A 22,822-nucleotide genomic window follows, 5' to 3' on the forward strand; every position below is an offset into this window, starting at 1 on the left:
TACCAGTGACCACACTGTCTGACTAATATAAAGGCTGTGGACTTTTATTCCCCTGTAAACCTGTATGATAGCCAGGAAGGATGGATAGGACTCAACCGTACTTAACCGTAGATGGTCTTAAAATAAAATGTGCAAAGTTTATGAAATATGTCATTGTGTTTATGCTGTAGAAAATAACACTAAAACTTCCCATCAGGTTTCAAATGGTTTGGAAGCCATTCCAACTCAAACAGGCGGCTCTTATCAGACAAGACAGACTCAAAGCATGATGGGAAGCGTAATAGTGACACACCAGTGGGTAGCCAGTCAGTGGATGACATGGAGCCCTGTCTACACAGCCCTGGCTATGTTCGCTCCACTGACATGTACTCCCATGTGGGCACTGTGCCCCGCAAAGAAAAACAGAGCACTAGAAGGAAGAAGGGTGCCAGCAAAGCTGAGACAATACTAGGGCAGAGCAAATGCCTGGCAGGCGACTATGTTCGAGAGTCTCCTCTTCTAACTGCCCTGTCTGCTACCAGCTTGCCCTGTCTGGATAGGCTTCAACCCACTCCTACCCAAGCGAGGCCACTGCCACTACCCCCGATGCCAACCCACTCTACATGTAAAAACGCCAATAGAAGCGCTACAGAAGATGCAAGAATCGCTTCAGTGAACAGCCTGTGGAGTCAAGATGCCACATCATTGAGATATGCGGATCCCAGCAGTGCCGTAGATAAGCCCTCAGAGATGGCTGCAGTTAATATTGTGCGCCATCATACATCTTCCCTGGCCCCTCAGTCAGCACTTGTGTCAGTCAGCCGTACACAGGACTTGTATATGGTGATGGATCCTATAGCAAGTCAAGTAGCCTGGGGCTCTGCAGAAGACCAGAGCCTACATGGCTCTGCAGAAGACCAAACAGAGAAGCATCAACACTTAATGAGGACACAGGAAACCAATAAGCCCCCTGAGGATTCACAGAAAGTGGAGCTGGAGACACTTGATGGGTGAGAATCTAATTCTAGTGCTCTTTAAGAATATAAATGCTCTAAAATGCTGAACAATTCCGAAATGACAACTTAGCATAACTAAGATTCAAAGACAAAAAGCAGCACAGGAAATGTAGTCTAAGTCTTTTAAGTGAAATAATATTTTGTTTTATATCTTAATTTATTGAAATTTCCTATAAGTTTGAAAGTGCTACGGCAGTGCTAATTTCTTTGTCATAGTATAGGCCCATATCTATAAGTAGGTCTAGCTACAGTACATCGCCAAAAAACCTTACCATGATTATCGATTATATCATCAACATCAAGCATGCGCACTGGGTCCCCCCAGTCCCCTTGCCTCGCATGCTGTGTTTCTCGTGTAGAGCGCAAGGCGCACGCCCATGTTCAAGGCAGCTCAACAGCTGTGCTGGTTGCCTGGTTCAATAGCGGACGGTACAGTAGAACTGTGTGAGATTCGGGACCTATGCTACCAATCAGTACAGTCTGGGATGGAGACAATGAGAAAAAGGTGAGAATGCATATATGCAATTGCTTTAATTAGTATAATCGCGTAGCTGGCTATTATTTTATTTATCTTGAAGTCTGCATTGGTGGGGTGATGGTGAAGTTGCAGAATAGCCTTTGGCTTTGAGACTATGATGAGACAGGTTAATTCTCATTTTATCCCTCACGGCCACGGCCACGGGGACATTCATTTAAGTCCATTAATTCTCCAGACAAAATTAGGCCTAGCCTACATGAAAACCAAAACAATATCTAATAGCATAGACATTAAATCACATTGAGACAGTGCAACAGCAATACAATCAAATAGAGACGTTATGCAGTTTAATAGATTATACATTTGATAAAAATTAAAAATGTAAAGTAATGTAAGTGACCAGGCCAGCAACATAAAATGGGGGGTAATTCAGATTTAGGCTGATAGCTTTAGGAATAAAATGTATTGTAACCTACTTGTTCGACTTATTTAGTATGCAATCAATCGTGCAAATATTTAAAAAAGCCAAGGTGCCATATAATGAAGCTAGATGTCATAATTTTTAAATGCATGGTAACAGCAATACAATTGTATTTTTACAAAACTTTACAAACTTTTTATTTAATTTAATATTTCCCAATACCCGCTGTAATAATGTTAAAACAACCATTCGTTTTTGCTTTTATGTCAGAATGTAGCCTTAGTAAATCATTGACAGAAATAGCCTACTTTTAAATCAGTTGGCTAACATTCTGGAATGCCCAGAATGCTTCTCATCTCCCAGTTCAGCACCGTCTCGGTGTTTGTTATATGGGGGAGTATAGGGGTTCATGACTGCTATTACATAAGGGCAGGAATTTGATCCTGCTTTCTTTTCAGTAAAAAAGCATGATGTGAGGCTCCTGGGCCAATTATCTAACACCCTGGCCTAGACAGACCCAGTTCAAACTTGACCCAGGTATTACATGTCTTTGGACTCTGATGGTCTTTGGTCAGAGATGAGGAAATTCAGATTATTCATCTATGTACAAATTAACATACATCTCAAAATTCAATAGCCAAGCAATTGAAGCAAACCTACAAAGTATTTTTGGAGAAGGAAATCTCAATCCCAACAAAATCTCCATTTAGTTTGGTTGCTGGTTGGTGATAGTTTTCAATAGATATCAGAGTGTGGAGCATATTTACACAAAAGGAATCTGTGTGTGTGTGTGCCTGTCATGCAGTGTGTGTAGTCTGCAGTCCAATATATGTCCGCAAATGTGTTTACGGCCTACATGTGTGCGTTAAGTGTGTTTGATATCACTTACAGCTGTGACAGAGAGAGCTGCTGGCTAACTCCATGGGAAGTGTTGTAAATAACTGACATCCATCCTGGGAACCCCAGCCAGCCAAGGACAGGGAGGTTCCCCTGGATTACGCTTAAAACTGGACACAGAGGTCCATGTATTATAGGAAGGCTATGTTACAAAACCACATATTAATATATTTTTATAGCTTTTCTAAGGTTCGCCACTTTTCCTAGAATCTAATCAGAATCATTTAAATGCAAGATTTGTTTTGGTGGCAGACGGGCAGTGGGGGATGATGCATTACTACGAAACAGTACATACTGTACTGACACCCATGGTACTATAGGACAACAGAACTACATGCATGTATAATCGGGTACGCTGTGTTTATTTGTCTGTTCTTTGCTGGGAGAGAGAATCAGTGATTGACTGAGAAGAAAGGCATGCTGGGGGAGGCAGGGGGAAGCTAAAGTTGGACTGTGTGTGTGTGTGTGTGTGTGTGTGTGTGTGTGTGTGTGTGTGTGTGTGTGTGTGTGTGTGCGTGCGTGCGTGCGTGCGTGCGTGCGTGCGTGCGTGCGTGCAGATCCATGTTCCCATGCGTGCATAAACTTAGAGTTTCAGTGTTGGGAACACAAGGTCAAGTCCCCTGACATTTACTCAAGGAAATATGCAGCATGTTGAAGAAGAGCAGAGGTTCCCCCAAATTCAGTCTGCCAACACATACTTTCACTCACACTACACATACGAAATTAACTTCTGATAGTGTACAAATGGACCATTTGTACTCTCTCAGAGTTCAATTAACACTGATGATTTCACTATGCACATGCCTTCCATAGTCCCTTAAGGAGGTTGCTATTTTGCAAGCAGTTGCTGGGTGTTGTCATATTAACACACTGTTTGTATTAAATGGTTATGCAAGAGCATACGATTGACTGCCAGTCATGCAGAGAACATGAGCATGTTTTGTGACATGAACAAATGACGCCATGTATATCCCATAGTTTAAATGAGGAAAGTAAAATGTGAAAATTATGAAATAGGTTTAAAAAACAAATATAAATATATAATAAAGTGACTGTTAATCATTCCATTATAGTCTACACACTTGGTCACTTTAATTGAGTAACCTACGTACATAACTGGCACAGTTTGAAACTGAAACAAAAATATTGACAGCATACACAAACCTTTGTGCATACTGTGCATTCCTGTGTTTGAACAATCCACTGGACATTTTGATCTCATGACAGGATTTCTAAATATATACTCTGTTTTTCATCTGCCCCAGTCAGCACGATGCCATGGATAGCAGTGGAGAATATGTGAAGGTAAGTCATTGAGGTTATAGGTTTCCTGATTTGGGGTTTTGACTAATGCTTGGTTGTGTGATTTCGAGTATTTGTGTTTGCGTATGCTTTTCCATCTTATCTGCAACTTCTTTTCATTAGTCATGATTCTGTTACCCTGACTATGTCTCTCTTTAAAAAATATCTTTTGTTCACTACTTTTACTGGTTAAATAAAGGTCAAATAAAAAGCCTTATTAGTGGGAGACTATGGGGAAAACCAACGGGAGACAGTCCTATGTTCACAGCAGTCAAGCTCTAATTGAATTAGGACTTTTGACATAAAAGACTGGAAATGCCTATTTAAGGGGAATAGTTTCAAAGCCCCTGGGTTGCCATCGGCAACCAAGCCCCGACTGAATATGACCAGTTATGCCTGGAAAAGGTGTTAAGAGAGGGAAGGAGGAGAATTTCCAATTCATTGACTTATAATTGGATGCTTGCGTACTTGACAAACACACTTGCCTCAATGGGACAAGCTGGCAATGAATGATAATGCTAATGAAATTAAAGCTATTCATTAGTGGGTTCTAGGTCTTTAGACTTACCCCCTGTTTTGTTTTGAAGTGGCGTTGGCCCAATGCCCAACTCCTTAATCACAGTCCCATGGGATAAGCTATTTGATGGAAGAAGGGGGATTGGAGGCTGAGAGAAAAACAACATGTCACCTAGGCGAGGGAATAGGGCCAATAGTAATGGGGAGGGGAGGGGGGGTCAACAGGTCTGCCCCACAAAAGAATTCCCAGAATATTGATGTAAATGGCCTGCTGGAGAGGTACTTGATATACAGTAGCCGGTCTCATTTGTATAAAGACGTGACAAAACACTGCTGAATGATGACCTGTTGCACAATAACGTTACCGTGACAACACGGGCGAGACGCCGCTGTCTGATGCCAGCGTGGGAATAGAAGACTTGTCCCCTCTTTGCCCTATCTCCCCACCCTGCCTCACGCCATACTCTCTGTCCTTCTCTCAAGCCATGTACTGACAAGCACCAGCACTAGTCTCAGCAGCATCCACATTGAAGATGATTACTGTTTTTATAAGACTTATCTGAGGAAATTGGAAGTTTGGAAATTCACTGCCCTTTGCATTTTTGGCTTGAGTAGCAAAGCTGACAGCGCCGTAGACGCAAAGTAGATATGGTCCTGGAGGTAATCTGATCCCAGATCATCCCAGATCCCTGGGCTTCCTCTTCGGTGGATGTGTTGCATGTTGGACTCGGTCCTGATCCTCATCCATGCCTGTGATGCCCTTTCAGTTTTCCAAGGAGAAGTTCTGGTTGGAGAGGCCGTCAGAGAACCTGCGTAAGGAGCTGGAGGAGGAGCTGAAACTGAACAGCTGCAACCTAAGGAGCCACGGCTGGTATTATGGTCGCATCCCCTGGGAGGTCAGTGACACACACATGCACGTCCGCACACATGTCCACTATGTCATTCATAACTTTGTATTGCCAGTGGGGATATGTTTTATCTCTGTTTCTGGTCAGGCTGAATTAAATGCATTTAAGAAATGTAGAGTTTTAATTTATGTTTGAGAATTTCATAATTTAACAATGTATGTTCCAAAATAGCATCTCTACAAGCTCCCAATGCATCATAATACAATGCTATGTGATCTTATTGATCGGCTATTTCCGTTATTGTCATACAACTAATGTTCCCCTATGTTTTAGTTTTTTACAAATGGAACCTTGCGGATAACCTTGCCTCAGCTCTTTGAGTTTCCCTATTGGATTACTCTGCAGAATGATCAGATATGTTGGCTAGAGTTCCACAACTGATGATGTGGGTTATGGTTAGAATCTGAACTCTGTCAGAATCTTTACCATTGGCCCAGACCGAATCTGATATGCTGTTCTTTGTGTGAAATATACTTTCACTGAAAGCAAACTGCAATTCACTGAAAAGAAACTGGACTGTTACCCAACGCCATGTGTAAACGATTTAGCAATTATCTACAACCTCATTACACAAGACAGAAGGTTGAATGGATGCACTATTTATCTTACTTTCGTGTAAGATAAATATCAAAAATACTTTGATTGATGAAATGCAATCAACTGATATTGAGGATATACACTGTGACCTGCCTTACATAAGGGCCAACGGTCATCCTTTGATCAATTCAAGCATCACTATGTAACTTTCCTCTTCGACCCAGCTGGATTTGAAACCTGTGCAAGTGCTGAACCTTTTACCATTGAGATAATCGAGCCGACCTGCATATTCGGTGGATAAATGTAATCTTGACCACAAAAGTAGCGACGCTGTAATCTTGTAGATCTGCTATTTTTGCTATAGGGTAGCCAGGTTGAAAGTGGTTAAGACTGCCGGTGGGCTTTATAATTATCTAACCCATTACAAGTATTAACAAGAGTTTGCAACTAAATAACTCTGATCCATTTGAATACAGGTTATGTTTTCCATTTCCTGAAAAGTATAGGTTTCGACCATGCAAAGTTGCAGTTCAGTTATCACTTTGTATGTCTTGTTACATGCCTGGATACTGTCCAGTATACTTTATTTGTAATTGTGCAAATATCATGTGATTGGCAGGTTTCTGAGAGCTTGGTCGTAAATCATGGTGACTTCATCATCCGGGACTCTCTGTCCAGTCAGGGAGACTATGTCCTCACAAGCCACTGGAATCGCCATACCCTCCACTTCCTCATCAGCAAGAGCATTGTCCAATCCAGCGAGACATACACTAGAGTCCAGTACAAGCTGGAGGTGGAGGCCTTTGACTCACTGCCATCCCTGGTCAATTTCTATGTTGGGAGCAGGGCAGCTTTAACACAAAAGAGCCAAGCCCAGATACATAGTCCTGTGAACAGGACGCTACCACTCAGGTACCTGGAGACTGCGTTTTCCCTGGCTGGATCTAAAGGCTGCGTCATAAGTTCACCCTCCTGTCAGAGAGGGCTGAAGCTCCGCAGTGGGAATGGAGCGCTGAGTGTCTGCCCATGGAGGTGAGGCATTATCTTAATTTGAGCCTTTAAAGCCCGTATTAGAACGGTAATGTTGATCCATAATAAATACATCATTACCTACATCAGTGGTTCCCAAAGTGGGGTCTGGGGACCCCCAGGCGTCGTTGGGGGAGTTCCAGGGGGTCCCCAGCTAAATGATAGTTTGGAACCAAATGGACACTCTGTAATTCTGAGTGTACAAATGGAACCAAATGGACCACTCTGAGTACAATTAACATTGATTTTACAATATAAATTGGTGGTCCCAGAGGTAGAAATGCCATTAAATGGGGGTCCGACCCAGTCCGTAGACTAATGCATATCAAACTGGGGGTCCTTGAAATTAAACGTGTTGAGAAACACTGCTAGAGCCGTAAAAATCTTCTTATGGGGGGTCCCTGGCATATCTTTTCAAATTGGGGGGGGTGGGGGTCCGCGGGCTAATGAGTATCATTTTGGGGGTCCTTGACATAAAATGGTTTGGGAACCACTGACCTACATATACTACAGTAGTCCCAGTCCCAATGTAGATGCAGATTTGTTTCAGATTAAAAAAATCATTAGCTGCACATTGTTTTCTTTTTTCCCCAGCAATATGGCACCAAACATTATGTACTACATATTTTCTTGTACAGTATATGTGTTGGTTGCCTTTAGTCACATGACATCAGTAACACAATACATGTGAAACATTAACACATATTTAATTAAAACAAGAGCAACAAGAGGGGTTTGATGTGATTTATTTGAAAACCTTATAATACAGTAAACACTTGAATAATTACTAAGAAATAATTACAAGTCAAAGAACAGCTACATTATAAGTCAATTATGTAAACATATAGAATTCATAAAGCACATTTTGTTTTACAAATGGCCCCTCTATATTTCTCACTCTCTCTGTCTATCGTTTCTCTGTGCACATTCAGCCCTTCTACATTTCACCACAGGGAGGCAGCAAATAACAGCAGTGTCAACTTGGAACAAAGTCAGCTGCAGTCACCAAAGGCGGAAGTCCCTCTTTCTACACAGCACAACACCAGTGAGTTTGATTTCACACACACACCCACAACAATAGCACATTTGGTGATGATATTATCTCAATGTTTTTAAGTGCCCATGTGCACATGTTATAACACTTGCATCATTCTCTTTTCACTTTCCTCCTGCAAAACACTTTACGCCACAAAAACTTCATCCCTGAAATACTGACAATAATTACCAGTAAAGCAACTGCCAGCAGAAAGGCTATAACATCAATTGAATGGTACTGAATCTTTGACATCTTGTATGACTCAGTCCTCAAGTGTGATGCTCCCTTGTGTCTCATGGTGAACTCAATCCAGAACATGGCCCGGTCTAGAGGTTTCATGGGCTGATCCTTGTGTAGCATTGACAGCCTCTGCATATTCTCCTTGTAGGAGGGCTCATGAAGGACCTCCTTCAATGCTTCCAGGAAGTTGTCCTTGTCTAATGTGGCAATATCAACTACTTTGGCTACGCCCCTATCGTCCAGCCTGTTCAGGTTGTCTTCCTGATCAAACAGGAGAGGCATACCAACTATAGGAACGCCATGGTAGATGGCCTCCTGAATGCCATTGGTGCCTCCATGGGCCACAAACACTCTGGTCTTGGGGTGGCCCAACAGGTCGTTCTGGGGCAGCCAGTCAATGAGTAAGGTGTTGTTTCCCAGAGTTGATGGTCTCTTCCCAGTGTTCCTCCAGATCACCTTCTGCGGCAATTGGGCGAAGGCCTCAGCAATGGCCTCATCAATGTCCTCGGGAAGCTTTCCAATCAAGGTGCCCAGAGTCATCACAATGACCCCATGTTCTCCAGAACTCTGCACAAAGTCCTCCAAATGTTGAGGAAGAGGCTTGGAAGGCTTGCACTGGAAACCCTGAATGTAAACAACATTAGGCATAGTGGGGCGGGGGTATTCAAAGGTAAAGTCGGTTCTCATCAGCCAGATATCGGCTGCCTGGAACAGCTCCATATAATGGACCTCAGGACCGAAGTATCGGTGTACAAACGGTGCGTAGTTCGAGTCTGCAACATATGCAATTTGCAAACGTGTAAAAAGGTAGTAAACTATGTTTTTGACTCGTTGGAAAAATGTCATCCTGTCTGTCAGCACTGCCCCGGGGATTGGGACATAGGAGAAGGGACAGGGGGCTATGGCATGATGCCCCTCCCCTTGGACAGTCCACCTGACATTAAAGACTAAAGGAAGACCTAGACGATGAGCCAGCAGTACTCCTCCTCCCCATGCAGGATCTGTCAAAACCACATCATACTTAGCATCTTGAAAACGTTTCATCAATTCACTGTCCTCAAAAATAATCTCCATTGTCTCAATTAAGTCTTTGTGCATGTTAGCGAACGTTTTCACTAATTCCCATTCCAGTCCCATACGAGCCCAAACTGAGGAACCATCCCGCCGAAAGTTCAACATTTTTATCACAAATTCTCCGAAGAACTCCTCATTTATACCACGAGAGGATTTTATTGTGATGGTTTTGTAGTGAGAGGAGTCTGGTTGGATGTACCAGTTGGTTTCTGGCCTTATCACTGTGACTTCATGGCCTCTGGAATGAAGCTCTTCAATGAGGACTTTCATGTTGATCCAATGGCTTCCATCCAAAGGGTACACCAGGACTTTCCCTCCATCCACAAGTGGTGTGAGACACAGAAGTATAGCAAACACCACAAGTGTTAGTTGGCCCATTTCTGAGGAGAGATCAGAATGACAAGTGATTGGATATCAAGGTACATCACTGCACTTTAGCTCCACACCTGAGAGATTTGTTCTTTTCAGTCATGATCAGGAAAGAAGTCATTAGAGATTTCAAATGTATAATTGTTTTTCCTTTATGCCATTTCAAGATGAGCATGTAGTCCTCCTAATACAGTATAAATATAATACATATTTATGAAAGGGAACTTTTACAATCACTATACCATTGTACACTATTATTTTCATTTTATTTTCCCATTTCATTAGAAAAATCAAAAGCTTACAGCTCCACAGAGGAACACAAAAGCAGGTAGTGCCGTAAATTAAACAGGTTAACACAATAAAACGTATGAGTTTTATTGTCTCCACCAGACCAAAGGCATGGGGAGAGAGTATGTTTTGCACTCTGTCTGTGTGTCCGTCTGTCCGTCCGTTACCAGCTAATCTCCGGCACCATTGCCCCGATCCATGCCAAACTGTGCACACATATGTACACACTCCCTGGATGCCACTGACAAACCTCTGCCCCAAATATTTTACAATGGCCATTAGGCTGATTTTGTAAAAACACATTTCTGTTGATAACTCGTACACATTTTATCCATACATCACGTTTTGAAGGGATGACCTCCGCACACTCAACGGCGACAAAGCAGCATGCATGAAGAAGGTCAAAAGACTGAAACGTTGCATTTTGGACATTAAATAAAAAGCTCTTGAACCAGCAAGTGACAGTGTGGGTCTCTCATACTTACATCACGCAATTCGGTATACACTATCTCCATAGTCATGTGATCAACAGATTCAACACGGATCTGCACCATTTCCCATATTCCATCCTGATTGGCTAAGATTGCCTTCCAAAGCCCACATGATTGGTCAGTTTTTAACAAAATGCCATAAATCCTCCACTTGCCATCAAAGGCATAGAAAGAAATGGCACCCTTTTCACATTGGCCTATTATATCGCCACCAATAACCTCACCTGACCTGTGACCCGAGGGGCACTTTTTCTAGTTTCCACTGTGATCCCTGGCAGACCTATACAGGCACTCGGCATTAAAGCAAATAAAACAACTACACCACACAGTCACAATAAATATTTTGGCCGAGCTAACTAAACTAATTCCATACTGTACATCTATATCCACATATGTGCAAATGTAAACGATCAAATTTCATAGCCTAATTTACTTGATATTTACTTAATCCAGCCTAATTTACTTGATATTTGCCAAATCCAGTATGTCTAACAATACATAAGGTCCAAGCTGTCTGACTTAAGTGCTATTTTAATGTTTCCTTGGAATCCTTTGTCAAGTTTTTATCTTGATCATCCAAGACTTTTTAACTATGCTTGTATTATTACACAATAGCTTGCCTCTGTACATCTGGATAAGGCTTCCTGATTAAGCAAGAGGATTGTTTTACAGGAATTCCACAGGAATTCCTACAGGCAAATCCCATTAGTTACACAAGAATGTTCTAGGATGATGCCGTTTTGTTTTCATGCATGAACTGAACAGGCGATGATTGCTACAGCAGCTGTGACCTCTTACTACTGATGGTAATGATTGTAATCTACAGAAATTGTTGTAATGTGCATGAGCTGTTGTAAAATATTCTGGGCATACAGATATGGATACAAGTACACATGCAATCACATTATGTACCGACTACTGTAGTGTACAGACAGTACAGTATATTATTACACAACTTAACAGTGAGTAAGTATAATTACAAGATAACACATAATGGGATAGGCCAAGTCATATTACAACAGTTACCCTGTTACAGGTATGATATGATATGTGGAGAAAAGTACATATGCAAAACAAACACATCTATAAGGTTCACAGCTTAAGAGTGATTGCGTATTGTTATGATATGATGTACAGATACTGGGGTGGATCAAGCCTCGTGCATATTACAACACTCAGATTACACTAGATATGATCATGAGCGATAAAACAAATTGGAATGTTACCACAGCACTCCCAACACATTCCCACACATTGCGCAAAAGGTTTCCTTTTCACGTTCATGAAAATCCCAATATAACAGCTTTAAACGTGCATGTTATTGTGAAAGCTATGTCACAATTGAAGTTCTTAAATCAAATGCATTTTGCATAAACACTAATATTATTTTGATTATGGATGAGACTCCACATCAACTTCAAATGTCTTCCAAAATACGTATTCCTGCCTGCTCAGTCAGTAATATTGTAAGTCATGCTGGAGCAAAGAAAGTAAGAAGTATAATGGCAAAAAGATTAACTGCAAACTCACTTACCAATAGTAATCCACAGCCCATAAATAGTGTTCTTGTCATTCGACAACCTACACTCACTGTGGATTCCTGACACCCATTCCTCACTACTTGTAGTAGTAGGTGTGACTAAAAGGCTGTTGACCTAGTAAGTGGAATAAAGTTCATCGCCTTGAACATGTTCAGCCAAGTCCACCAGGTAAGCCCCACAGTGGTGGGTCAACCTAGCCTGGCTCCAGCCCTGAATCGCTAGCCACCCCCATTAAATGTTCTGGTGATAATAAGTGAAACGTCAGGCTAGGATCAACCTGTTATTAGTTTGTGTACGCTTTCTTGCCTAGACTTGCAGGCAAGAAAGCTCAATTCAGTTCGCACCTGGAAACTGTACTGGAAATGTGTGGAGTTGTGTGTACTGTACATAAGGAAACTTATTTGGTATTAATAAACATATCCAATAACCTAAACAATAAATAACAATTCAATGCATATTCAAGATTGACAAGAAATAATAAATCGTCTTCATAAGTCAATTAAGTCATTCATGGTCAAATTATTCATAATAATCAAATCTGAATATCATGTAATTAATTCAATATAAACTGTTGAAGCCGGATAAATTCATCAATAAGTAATAAATCAAAAGGGGAATAACATCTTGGGCTCTATTTTCATCCATGCAAAACCCCTTACCCCTTTGCCTTTTTTTACTATTTTGAAAAACATTTTTGAATAGTTAAAATAGTCAAATAGTAAAAAATTTACAAACTTACGTGTCGATGTAGATTGGCTATTTTAACTACCGGTATTAAAAAATGTTTTTCAAAAATAGGAGGAGCATATGTCAGGTTTCACATGACAAAAAATGGCAAAGTAGTTTAGGGATAGGGGTTTAGCATGGACGAAAATATAGAGCTCCTTAAATGCACTGCCTATAGTTTTCAGATAATAAGTGAAATACCGTAGGTGTGAAATAGGTGTGAATCATTTCAAGTGGTCAACATTCAGCATCTCAAGCTAGAGAGAGAGGAGGGAGAGAGAGAGAGAGAGAGAGAGAGAGAGGGGAGTTGCACCACTCTGTTCACACGGGTGTGATTCTTTTATCCTGGCTAGTACTAGTAGACCTAATGTCCTCAGACTTGATTCAATCAAGCCCGAGTGAATGCCTCAGTGAATCAGGCTGCAACTGCTGTTCCACTGACTGGAGCATTTGGGGCAGGCCGGGGAGTCTGCAATCACCCTAAATTGGGGTTAAAGTAACATTTGTGTTCATAAATGTCTGTCTACTGTATGAGAGTGGAAAACTCTCTTATTAACTTTTTCCTGCAGATTTCCAGGGTTATAAACGTATGCTCGATTTATATTAGGTTGCGCATCGCATTGTGCAGATCTGCTAGAAAGAAACAAACAACCAATACCCTAGTGGTAAAGGCCACTCAGGGATTTGTTCCAACTAACAAAATGTAACTAACACCTGCAAGTCACATCCCAACACTTTTTGTTGTTGAAAAACCTTTAACCAAACAATCTACTCAATTAATTGTCTCCACCAGGCCGAAGGCATGTGGGGAGAGTATGTTTTGCACTCCGTCCGTCCGTTTGTGTGTCCGTCCGTGTGTCCGTGAACAGCTAATCTCGGACACCGTTAACCCGGTCGATGCCATATTTTGCACACACACTCCCTGGATGCCAACGATGAACCTCTGCCCCAAACTTTCCAGAATGGCCTGTTATAGCGCCACCAGGAGGCCGCTTTGTGCAAAACAAGTTGGTCGATGCCATATTTTGCACACACACTCCCTGGATGCCAACGATGAACCTCTGCCCCAAACTTTCCAGAACGGCCTGTTATAGCGCCACCAGGAGGCCGCTTTGTGCAAAACAAGTTTTTGCACAGTACACCTACAGATTTTGTCCAAACATCACGCAAATTGGTACACAGTCTCTCTAGAGCCATTCAACGAAACGGGTCTTTCAGATTTATCAGACTCCATCCTGATTGGTTAAGATTGGCTTCCAAAGTTCACAGGAGTGCTCAGTTTCAAACAAAATGCTGCAAATCATGAACACATCGCGTGATTTCCGTGAAATTGTGCACCCACATTCCCACTAGGCCGAGGACGAAATGCCACATGAACAATTTCAACTCAGCCTCAAGGTGGCGCTATAACTGGCCCAAAAGTGTTTTTACCTCTAACTGCACGGATCTGTGGATAACCTGGTGGAGACCTGTGCCCGGAAGGGCACTTTTTCTAGTTAATTATGTACAGACAAGCCACCATGTTGTCATGCACTAGGGGATGCATGGTAAAAACAGGGAGTCCACACAAGAGTATAACGACTATATTTATTATATTAAAATAAATGAAAGCATAGCAAAATAGTGAAGTGTGGGAAGGGATGTGTGAGGATATCAGTCATCAGCAATGTGTGCAGTGTATGGATGTATGGATGTGTGGAGAGTGGTGTGTGTGTGTGTGTGTGTGTGTGTGTGTGTGTGTGTGTGTGTGTGTGTGGGGGGGGGGGGGGGGGGGGGGTATTAGCTGGTGCATAAGTTAACAAAAGGGTGGTTAGGCCCTTGAGCCAGGTGGCAGTCCTGCTTGCAGGGAGGACAGAGAGAAGTGTTAGCTACAGCCAGGAGAGCTCCCTATATAGTCCCCTAAGCCACACCCACCTTTATGACATAGTGCTACAGTAGCCTATACACATTTCATATAGCAGTTTTCAAGATACAGTATATTGTAGGCAACCAATTTTGCAATCAAACACTAATAAACGTTTTACAATTTAGAGACTCCCAGTGATCAAGATGTTTAGGGGATTTGTTCAGGGACACCCCTAACCGCTCACCCCCTTACCACTATTTATCACAAATAGAGTAATTCTGTGTATTTTTCTCACCAGGTCACCAGTCCAAAGGTCCATGCAACAGCTGTAGAAAAGGTGTCGTGGCTCCCCCCGCCCTGACCAGATGCCCCAGTGGTGCCCAACCACACACCTCCCCTGACGCCGTCCTTCATAGACAGTGTAACGACAAACTCCACAACCCCCTCAGCCAGGAACTGCTCTCTGCAGATATAGATGGAAACAGCTACACAGAGCTATATCCCTGTCCTCCTTCCCAGAGTTATGTCGAAAGGCTGTGTGCAGAGAAGGGCTCTGACCGACTGAGGGTGGAGAATGGGAATGTGTATTTTTCCCCGATAGTGGAGACTGTCTCTGCCTTCAGGCCAAGTCGATACCAGTCGCAGCTGATGCCCAAGGAGAACAAGCCACTGGAGGTGTGCATTCTGAGGAAGGTGAAGGAACTGCTTGTTGAGATAGACCCAAGGACGGCAGCCAGACACATCACCAAGGCTGACTGCATGGTACTGTTGCGATTTATCATCTGCAATGCATACATTTCAGTTTACAGTAGCTTAGCTTACTTGACTTTTACTAGTATGAAAAAATAAAATAAAATGCAAGTCAGAGAGCCATTGGTCCTGGGACAACATAAACTTTAGATACACATAGATAGATCCGAACATGTATGCATGCACTGCACACACGACACATGCACACGTGCGGCGTGATCACGCATGCACACATTCACATTGTGTGTGCACAGTTCCTAATCAGTGCTCATATTTAATTCTTCCAATACCTCCTCATACAGTACGGCATGTCTGTGTTCTGCAGGTGGCCAGGATCTTGGATGTGAGTGCAGATGTGCAGAAAAGCATGGGTGTGAGCTCTGGGATGGAGCTTCTCACCCTACCTCATGGACACCAGCTCCGTCTAGACATTCTTGAGAGGTGGGTGTTATTCTCACAGGTTTTGTGTTGCAGTAATAATATATCCAAGAAGGATTTTCTTTCCATGATCATGGGAATGGTGGTAGCACAATACATTTGAGGTTCAGATTACCAATACCATCACCAAAGTACGCATTCATCACAATAGAAACATCCTTGAGGTAATTGTAGATTTAGAACTTTAGAATTTAGAACTTCCTGTCTGAGAGCTAGCAGATTTAAGACATCCGGTTGCCTTCAGAATAAAATAAGGTTTTTTAATTCGTTAATTAAATAACTATTACATTACATTATTAGTGTAAAAGTGTGTTCTTTTCATTAAGAATCACCCGACAAGGATTGTAGTTTAGCCCAGCCGGGCAATAGTTTATTATAAAGTCCCGTGCTCAGAGTAGTAATAAACAACCTGTCAACTCAGTCTAGTGCAACCAACAACAGGTACCGTGCGTCACGCACCTGTATAAGCAAGGTTCCTACCTAAGCAATAAAGGTTCCTACTTCAGCAAGCAATAATAAACCTATTATAACAATTAGTATTATTATTACATTACAGTTATTGTAAAGACACACATTATGTTTCTGTGTAAAAATAAGTAATTAAATAACTAATAAGTAATTAAATAATAATAAAAGTTGTCTAAATGGATAAATGCTATTCACTGGAGTGCATGGACTTTATAAAGTGGACACTGGACAAAGAGGCCTCCGCGAGGCAACTATCTGGACATACCCACGCGTTCGGGGAGATGTCCTCTACCACACCCCACTCTCCGCTAAGCGGGAGAGGTGTAAAATTCACAGCAGCAGACCTTCTACTGAGGTCAACGCTCACAAAAGTACCGTTTCCAGACCCAGAATGGACACTGGACAAAGAGGCCTCCGCGAGGCAACTATCTGGACATACCCGCGCGTTCGGGGAGATGTCCTCTACCACACCCCACTCTCCGCTAAGCGGGAGAGGTGTAAAATTCACAGCAGCAGACCTTCTACTGGGGTCAATGCTCAAAAAAGTACCGTTTCCGGACCCAGAATGGACACTGGACAAAGAGGCCTCCGCGAGAGGCAACTATCTGGACATACCCACGCATTCGGGGAGATGTCCTCTACCACACCCCACTCTCCGCTAAGCGGGAGAGGTGTAAAATTCACAGCAGCAGACCTTCTACTGGGGTCAATGCTCAAAAAAGTACCGTTTCCGGACGCAGAATGGACACTGGACAAAGAGGCCTCCGCGAGGCAACTATCTGGACATACCCACGCGTTCGGGGAGATGTCCTGTACCAGACTTCCCAGTAACTGACAACATTGACGTACGTCCACGGACCAGTGCACAAAGGTTTCGTGCACTGTTCTGTGGAAGAAAATACAAAATCCTCACTTTGCTACATTACTAAATGAATGGTCAGGGACCACATGCAATACCTTCACGGACCACCAGTGGTCCACGGACAACCTGTTGAAAACCCCTGAGTTAACTGATTGAAACAACTCTGTTCTCACCATTATTCAATCTGTATCACTTTGATAATAGGTTTCACACAATGTCCATCATGTTAGCTGTGGATGTACTGGGATGTACAGGAACAACTGAGGAGAGAGCATCCCTGCTACATAAAACCATCCAGATTGCTGCTGAGCTCAAGAGCACCCTGGGCAATATGTTTGGCTTTGCAGCCATCATGAGAGCCTTAGAACTGCCACAGGTAAACACAGTATATAAATCAAAGATGAGGTTGTACTGATGAGAGCTTTGAGAAATACATACATGTACATCTTTGTGTGCACCAATGTCAGATTCATTTTTTTCTGTTAATTTATTGTACTTGTCAATTGAAGTGTTTCTAATTTGTGATAACTATTCTTATTCAAGAGTGCAATACTAAAGCCAACAGCAGTGTAACAGGAGAGGAAGTGTCTATGAGCAGAAAAGTGTTAGATCTGGAAGTCATTGCTGTTTTATGAGGGTTGTGTTCACTGATGGGTCTAATGTGGCTCTGAACCCCAGTGTTTGTTATCTGGCCTTCAGGTGTCTCGCCTAGAGCAGACCTGGACAGTGTTACGCCAGCGACACACAGAGGGTGCTATCCTCTACGAGAAAACACTGAAGCCCTTCATGAAAAGTCTGAATGATGGGAAAGGTTTGTTAACTACAGTATGAGCAATCAGAAGCTTTCCATCTGACACTTTGAATGACATGAAGAACGCTTGTTTCATCATTGTTGCCAAATGTGTTTTGGACATTATTCAAGGTGGTTTCAATGGTTCTTGTTGAAACTTGTTGAAAGTGTTTTCCTGTAAATACATTCCTACCCTAGTTCTATGAGAAATGAGTCAGGCTCTTACAAGACAATGTGATGTAAAATCATCCCTGTTTTCCTTCTATTTATAATTTCTGTCATATCTTTTATTTTCCTTGTACATTCTTGTATACTGTAGCAATCATTAAGCCAAATTCCTCATGATGTATGTGCACTTATAAAGTGATCACGTGTTTTTGAGGGGCGCTAGCCCCACCAACGTCTGTTTGTTTTATTCTTGAGCCCCCAGAAATTAGCATGCCCCCCAAAATATAAGCATGGCCCACCATGCCGTCATGTGGCAGATACGTATATGGACTTTTTGCGACCATAGGTCACATTTACTATGAAATTGTGCATTTCCCGTCAGTCAGTCAGTTGTTTGGTTGGCACCTATCACGTGACATCATCAGGGATGGAGATCTCACCCTCAGGCGTCTTACTGATTACAGTATGTTTGCTTTAAGCATGCCTCCCTGTGACATACAAAAGCAAATAAACCCTCACTTCACGCAAGTGTGCTTTTTTTGCTTTTAGATTGGCTATTTTTGCCAAATGTTTGGCTAGTTTCACATAACGTTGGCCTATCTTTGCAGAATATTAGCCTATTACATCACTGAGGATACGTCCCAGTTGCATCCAGGCGATGTTATTTTCGTTCTGGGACACTAGGGTTAATGAAAACAGTTCCTTTCTACTAGCTCACTCTCTGTGTCTCTCTCTTCCCAGAGAGCTGTCCTCTGTCCAACACGACTTTCCCCCATGTGGTCCCGCTGCTGACTCTCTTGGAGAAGAGTGTGGCGTTGGGGGACGGGGCAGAGCCATGGGAGACAGTGGAGGCAAGTGTAGACGTTGTCATGTGCCACCTGGGGGCAGCACGGACCATTGCACAATTGGGGGGAATCTATCACTCCAATGCTAAAACCAAATTACATGGTAAGTGTATCAGAAGAAGCACATCACAGCTGTTTTAACTACCTCACCTTGGCTCCCTGTTTCTTTTCTAATTGATTTTAACATATATTCACACAAAGCTCTTAATAGTATATAGTGTCTTCTGAGCCATGTTGGTCTTTTGCATTTACATATTGTATTCCACATACAAAAAAAGCATAGAAACAACTTTTACCGGCAATGCTCCAACATTCTGGACCACGTACCAAATTGTTATTTAGAAAACCTGAAAACATTTACTTTACTCTAAACTGTAAACTGGATCTAAAACCTGCCTCAACAGGTTGAAAGTGAACATTGAATGCTGCTGGCTATACCTGGCTACATCCCAGTTGTAAAGTGATAGTACCTGTTTAACCATTGAGGAAAAACTGGTAGGCTACCAGGTAATGCCAGCAGCACAACCAATTTGTTTTGTTTTTTTGTATTTCAACCTGCAGAGGACAGTGCAACACAATACAGGGTAGAGTGTTTAAATACCACATAATCAAGAAGCACTGCTATATTATTGGGGTATCCGGAAAACTCGTCAGTTTTCCAACTCGCCGCAGCGAAACTTATTCATCAACGTCTTCATCGTTATGCTAACATGCTGTCTTCATCAGTGTAGTACTGTAGTATGTCAAACCCACAGATGTTATAGTTCATTTCCAAAGTGATCAAATTATTTTGTGCAATTAAATGGTCAGCTAGATAATGTTAAGTGATTATGTAGCCCAACACACACTGTCTGTGAACGCTGCTCGTCAAAACAGCCACCTCCATTATTTTCAATGAACCTATCCACTATCCCACACCGGACGCTCCAATGCGCAGTGCGTGTGTGTTGGGCTTTAGAATACAAATGATAGTAGGCCTACCAATTCTTCAGGATATTGTTTACTAATGAATTACATTGTTTCTGTACTTTAGCATTCCTACTTCATCTAGTGTAAACTCTAAACAACTATCCTCTTTCTCTCAATTCAATGCAATTTAAATGAAGGTGAACTAAAATGCACTAAACCGCTACGAGTCGGAAAACTGCAGAGTTCTCCGGTAGGCCATTATTGGCATGTTACAGTAATGTGTGTGATGTGCTCTCGCAGGTTGTCACGAGAGACCGGAGGTTCTAGAGCTGTTCCTGACAGAGTTCCAGATGAGGCTGCTATGGGGTAGTAGGGGTGCAGAGGAGAACCAGGCTCAGCGCTATGCCAAGTTTGACCAGGTGTTGACTGCCTTGTCAAACAAGCTGGAGCCACCCATTCGACCAGCCTGACCCTTCTGACTAACGTCTAACTAAAAATAGCATTACCTGAGACATTATATACTGACTCAGAATAGAGAGAGCTTACTCAGGCCAGATCATTACATATATATTACGTATGATCTGTTCCAGGCCTGAGTGTGCAGCTTAATTTATTCTGTCGTATGACCGTGTAACACTAAAACCACTGACTTAAGCCCAAACCACACCAATTGGTCGCCATGCAACTCCTTGCAACCAAACGGTTGTGAGTAGACGCATGTAGACGCATGCAGTTGCAAGCAACCACAGCTCCTTTGAATTGAATCACTTGTGTCAACATGCGCCACCGCTGCAATGAACTCATCGGATCGGTGTGATTGGGCTTTACTTTCAACTGAAAAAGTGTTGACACAGGGAAGTGTAAATTTGCCTTATGATGTACAGCTTTTGATGAGCCAGAGCTCAGTTGAAGCCCAAAGCTCACGATGTGCTATAATACAAAGGTAATAATAGTTTTTTTATAGTCTTTGATGACAAGCTGAGCCCAAACCTGAGCAATGAAATGGGGGGCGTTAAGCCCACCATTTGAAGTCCATCAACTGCATTTGGGTCTTTTCAGGTTCACGTATGAATGTTAAGCAAACATAATATACTGATTTAATGTGAATGTTCTGTATTTGCTAGTGCTTGGTTTAAACTTTGTGTTATGCAAATTGGGATGGTATAAGTGACTTATAACAAAAACAAGTGAGACATTTACTTGTTTTTTGCACACCTACAAGCCAACAGGAGTGTCTACTGTAGGTCAGGAGACCAAGGGCTAGGCTAATCAATGTAGAATAGAACTCTTGCACACCATCTTCAAATGGAAAGTTTTAATTGGAAACAATGTTTCTGTTGAGAGACCTCTTCAGAGAGAACCTGATGAAGGTCTTTGGTTTTTCATTCCAACAGTATGAACAGACACACACACACACACACACACACACACACACACACACACACACACACACACGCACACACACACACACACACACACACACACACACACACACACACACACACACACACACACACACACACACACACACGCACACACACACACACACACACACACACACACGCACACACACACAAACCATGGCATATACTAAAATGGTTCTATAGAACACATAGAACACATAGAACTGGACTGTGAGAAAAACATTCCATATGAATATATACAAAATTACAAATACACCATTCCATGTTGTGTAGACAAAGCACAGTGCTGCTGTATCACATAGTGAAAATAAGATTGCAAGGTGTGTCTCCCTGTCATTATTTAACATGGTGAGGCTGGGCCTCAACGTGACTCAAATACTTCTCCATTTGTTCTGTGTAAATAAATGTCTGTCTGAAGGCTGGGCCTTCCCTGTAATGATGTAGTATCAGACTGTCGATTAATCTCCCTTGTCCCACTTAATGTAAAACTGTATAGTAATAGTAGCAGGATGGGCAATTAACTGAAAATATTTTGAAACCTATATTTAGAACCAACAATGGATTTATAACTGAATAGAATAATCGAGAAGTAAGTTGTTTTTTTATTTGTTTTTATCTTATATACTTGTATCAACAAATCACCAAAACAATTACTAAAAGTAGGACTAAACAAAAAATTCGAATAGATCTTTTATAATGTACAAATTTTGATTATAGTCCTCTAATTAACCACTCTTGTATACTAGTCTCGCGTTGCCATACTGTTGCCTCTCGCATTTTTCAAATGCAGCATTCGGAGATTGTGGAATAGTTCTTTCTCTGGCTAGGCGAGACTATCAATTGCCTAATCCAAATGCAATTCAGTTTGGTCAAAACCGCCGTACCTTGTAATGCATTTGTTTGTAGTGTTGATCAGGGTTGTTGTGGTCAGTTTACATCCAATCCAAATTAATTCAATCAATGCAGGAAATACATTTTCTTCTAAACTCACTGAAAATGATATGCTAACACTTTACATTAATAGTTGCGCATGAGGCATTATAAGCACATTTGTAAGAATATTATAAGCGCTTCATAATGTTTTAATAGGCCTACTTTATGAGGCTGTTGGCTACCACTATGCTGAATATATTCAAGGCATTACAAGCCGTGAAAACCAAACCAAGAACACTTACTGATATTTTTGAATGTTTGTGAATATAAATTATGTTGGGTCATGAATTAAGCAGTCTTGTGTTTTTGGTTGTGGAAGTCGGTATGCAGAAGAAATAGGGATTTGGTTTTGTATTTGTTATTCATTCAATGCACATTAATTGAGTGAGTCTGGGTTTGTATCTGAAAAATAAACAAATGTTATTATGACTACTTTACATTGAGTTTCCACACATAAATGGTTTATCTTGTAAATGTGTCATTTTCTTCACTCTGTTACATTTTTAAAATATAGGCTATATGACCTCATGAATGTACATCC

At 41.9% G+C, this 22,822-nt stretch overlaps 2 protein-coding genes across 3 annotated transcripts; one reads left to right on the forward strand and one right to left on the reverse strand.

The window, feature by feature from the left end:
* The first annotated feature begins 916 nt into the window (after positions 1 to 916).
* On the forward strand, positions 917 to 22,820 carry sh2d3cb (SH2 domain containing 3Cb). 2 transcript variants are annotated; one of them, XM_083784626.1, is made up of 11 exons: positions 917 to 989; positions 4,057 to 4,096; positions 5,377 to 5,505; positions 6,674 to 7,086; positions 8,016 to 8,128; positions 14,993 to 15,456; positions 15,770 to 15,885; positions 17,417 to 17,588; positions 17,912 to 18,023; positions 18,912 to 19,118; positions 20,225 to 22,820. In XM_083784626.1, exons 1-11 carry the CDS (start codon positions 922 to 924, stop codon positions 20,392 to 20,394), a joined length of 2,004 nt encoding a protein of 667 aa, XP_083640752.1. In that variant the 5' UTR covers positions 917 to 921; the 3' UTR covers positions 20,395 to 22,820. The 2 variants fall into 2 exon arrangements, with proteins under 2 accessions (XP_083640752.1, XP_083640753.1); XM_083784627.1 differs by lacking the exon at positions 917 to 989 and adding an exon at positions 1,374 to 1,500.
* On the reverse strand, positions 8,004 to 12,314 carry LOC310872615 (UDP-glucuronosyltransferase 2C1-like). Its single transcript, XM_083784632.1, has 2 exons — positions 12,116 to 12,314; positions 8,004 to 9,813 (listed from the first exon to the last, which is right to left on the reverse strand). Exon 2 carries the CDS (start codon positions 9,809 to 9,811, stop codon positions 8,231 to 8,233), a length of 1,581 nt encoding a protein of 526 aa, XP_083640758.1. The 5' UTR covers positions 9,812 to 9,813; positions 12,116 to 12,314; the 3' UTR covers positions 8,004 to 8,230.
* Positions 22,821 to 22,822: the final 2 nt, after the last annotated feature.

This window comes from Protomyctophum parallelum (assembly GCF_964188405.1).
Source record: "Protomyctophum parallelum genome assembly, chromosome: 15".
In the NCBI taxonomy this organism is placed as follows: domain Eukaryota; kingdom Metazoa; phylum Chordata; class Actinopteri; order Myctophiformes; family Myctophidae; genus Protomyctophum; species Protomyctophum parallelum.

Excerpts from the sequence above, each read along its gene's own strand:
- LOC310872615 (XM_083784632.1), bottom strand. The coding sequence starts at position 9,811 with ATGGGCCAACTAACACTTGTGGTGTTTGCTATACTTCTGTGTCTCACA.
- sh2d3cb (XM_083784626.1), top strand. The coding sequence starts at position 922 with ATGAGGACACAGGAAACCAATAAGCCCCCTGAGGATTCACAGAAAGTG. Across the intron at positions 990-4,056 it reads GAGCTGGAGACACTTGATGG|TCAGCACGATGCCATGGATA; the intron begins GTGAGAATCTAA and ends CATCTGCCCCAG. Across the intron at positions 7,087-8,015 it reads CTGAGTGTCTGCCCATGGAG|CCCTTCTACATTTCACCACA; the intron begins GTGAGGCATTAT and ends GTGCACATTCAG.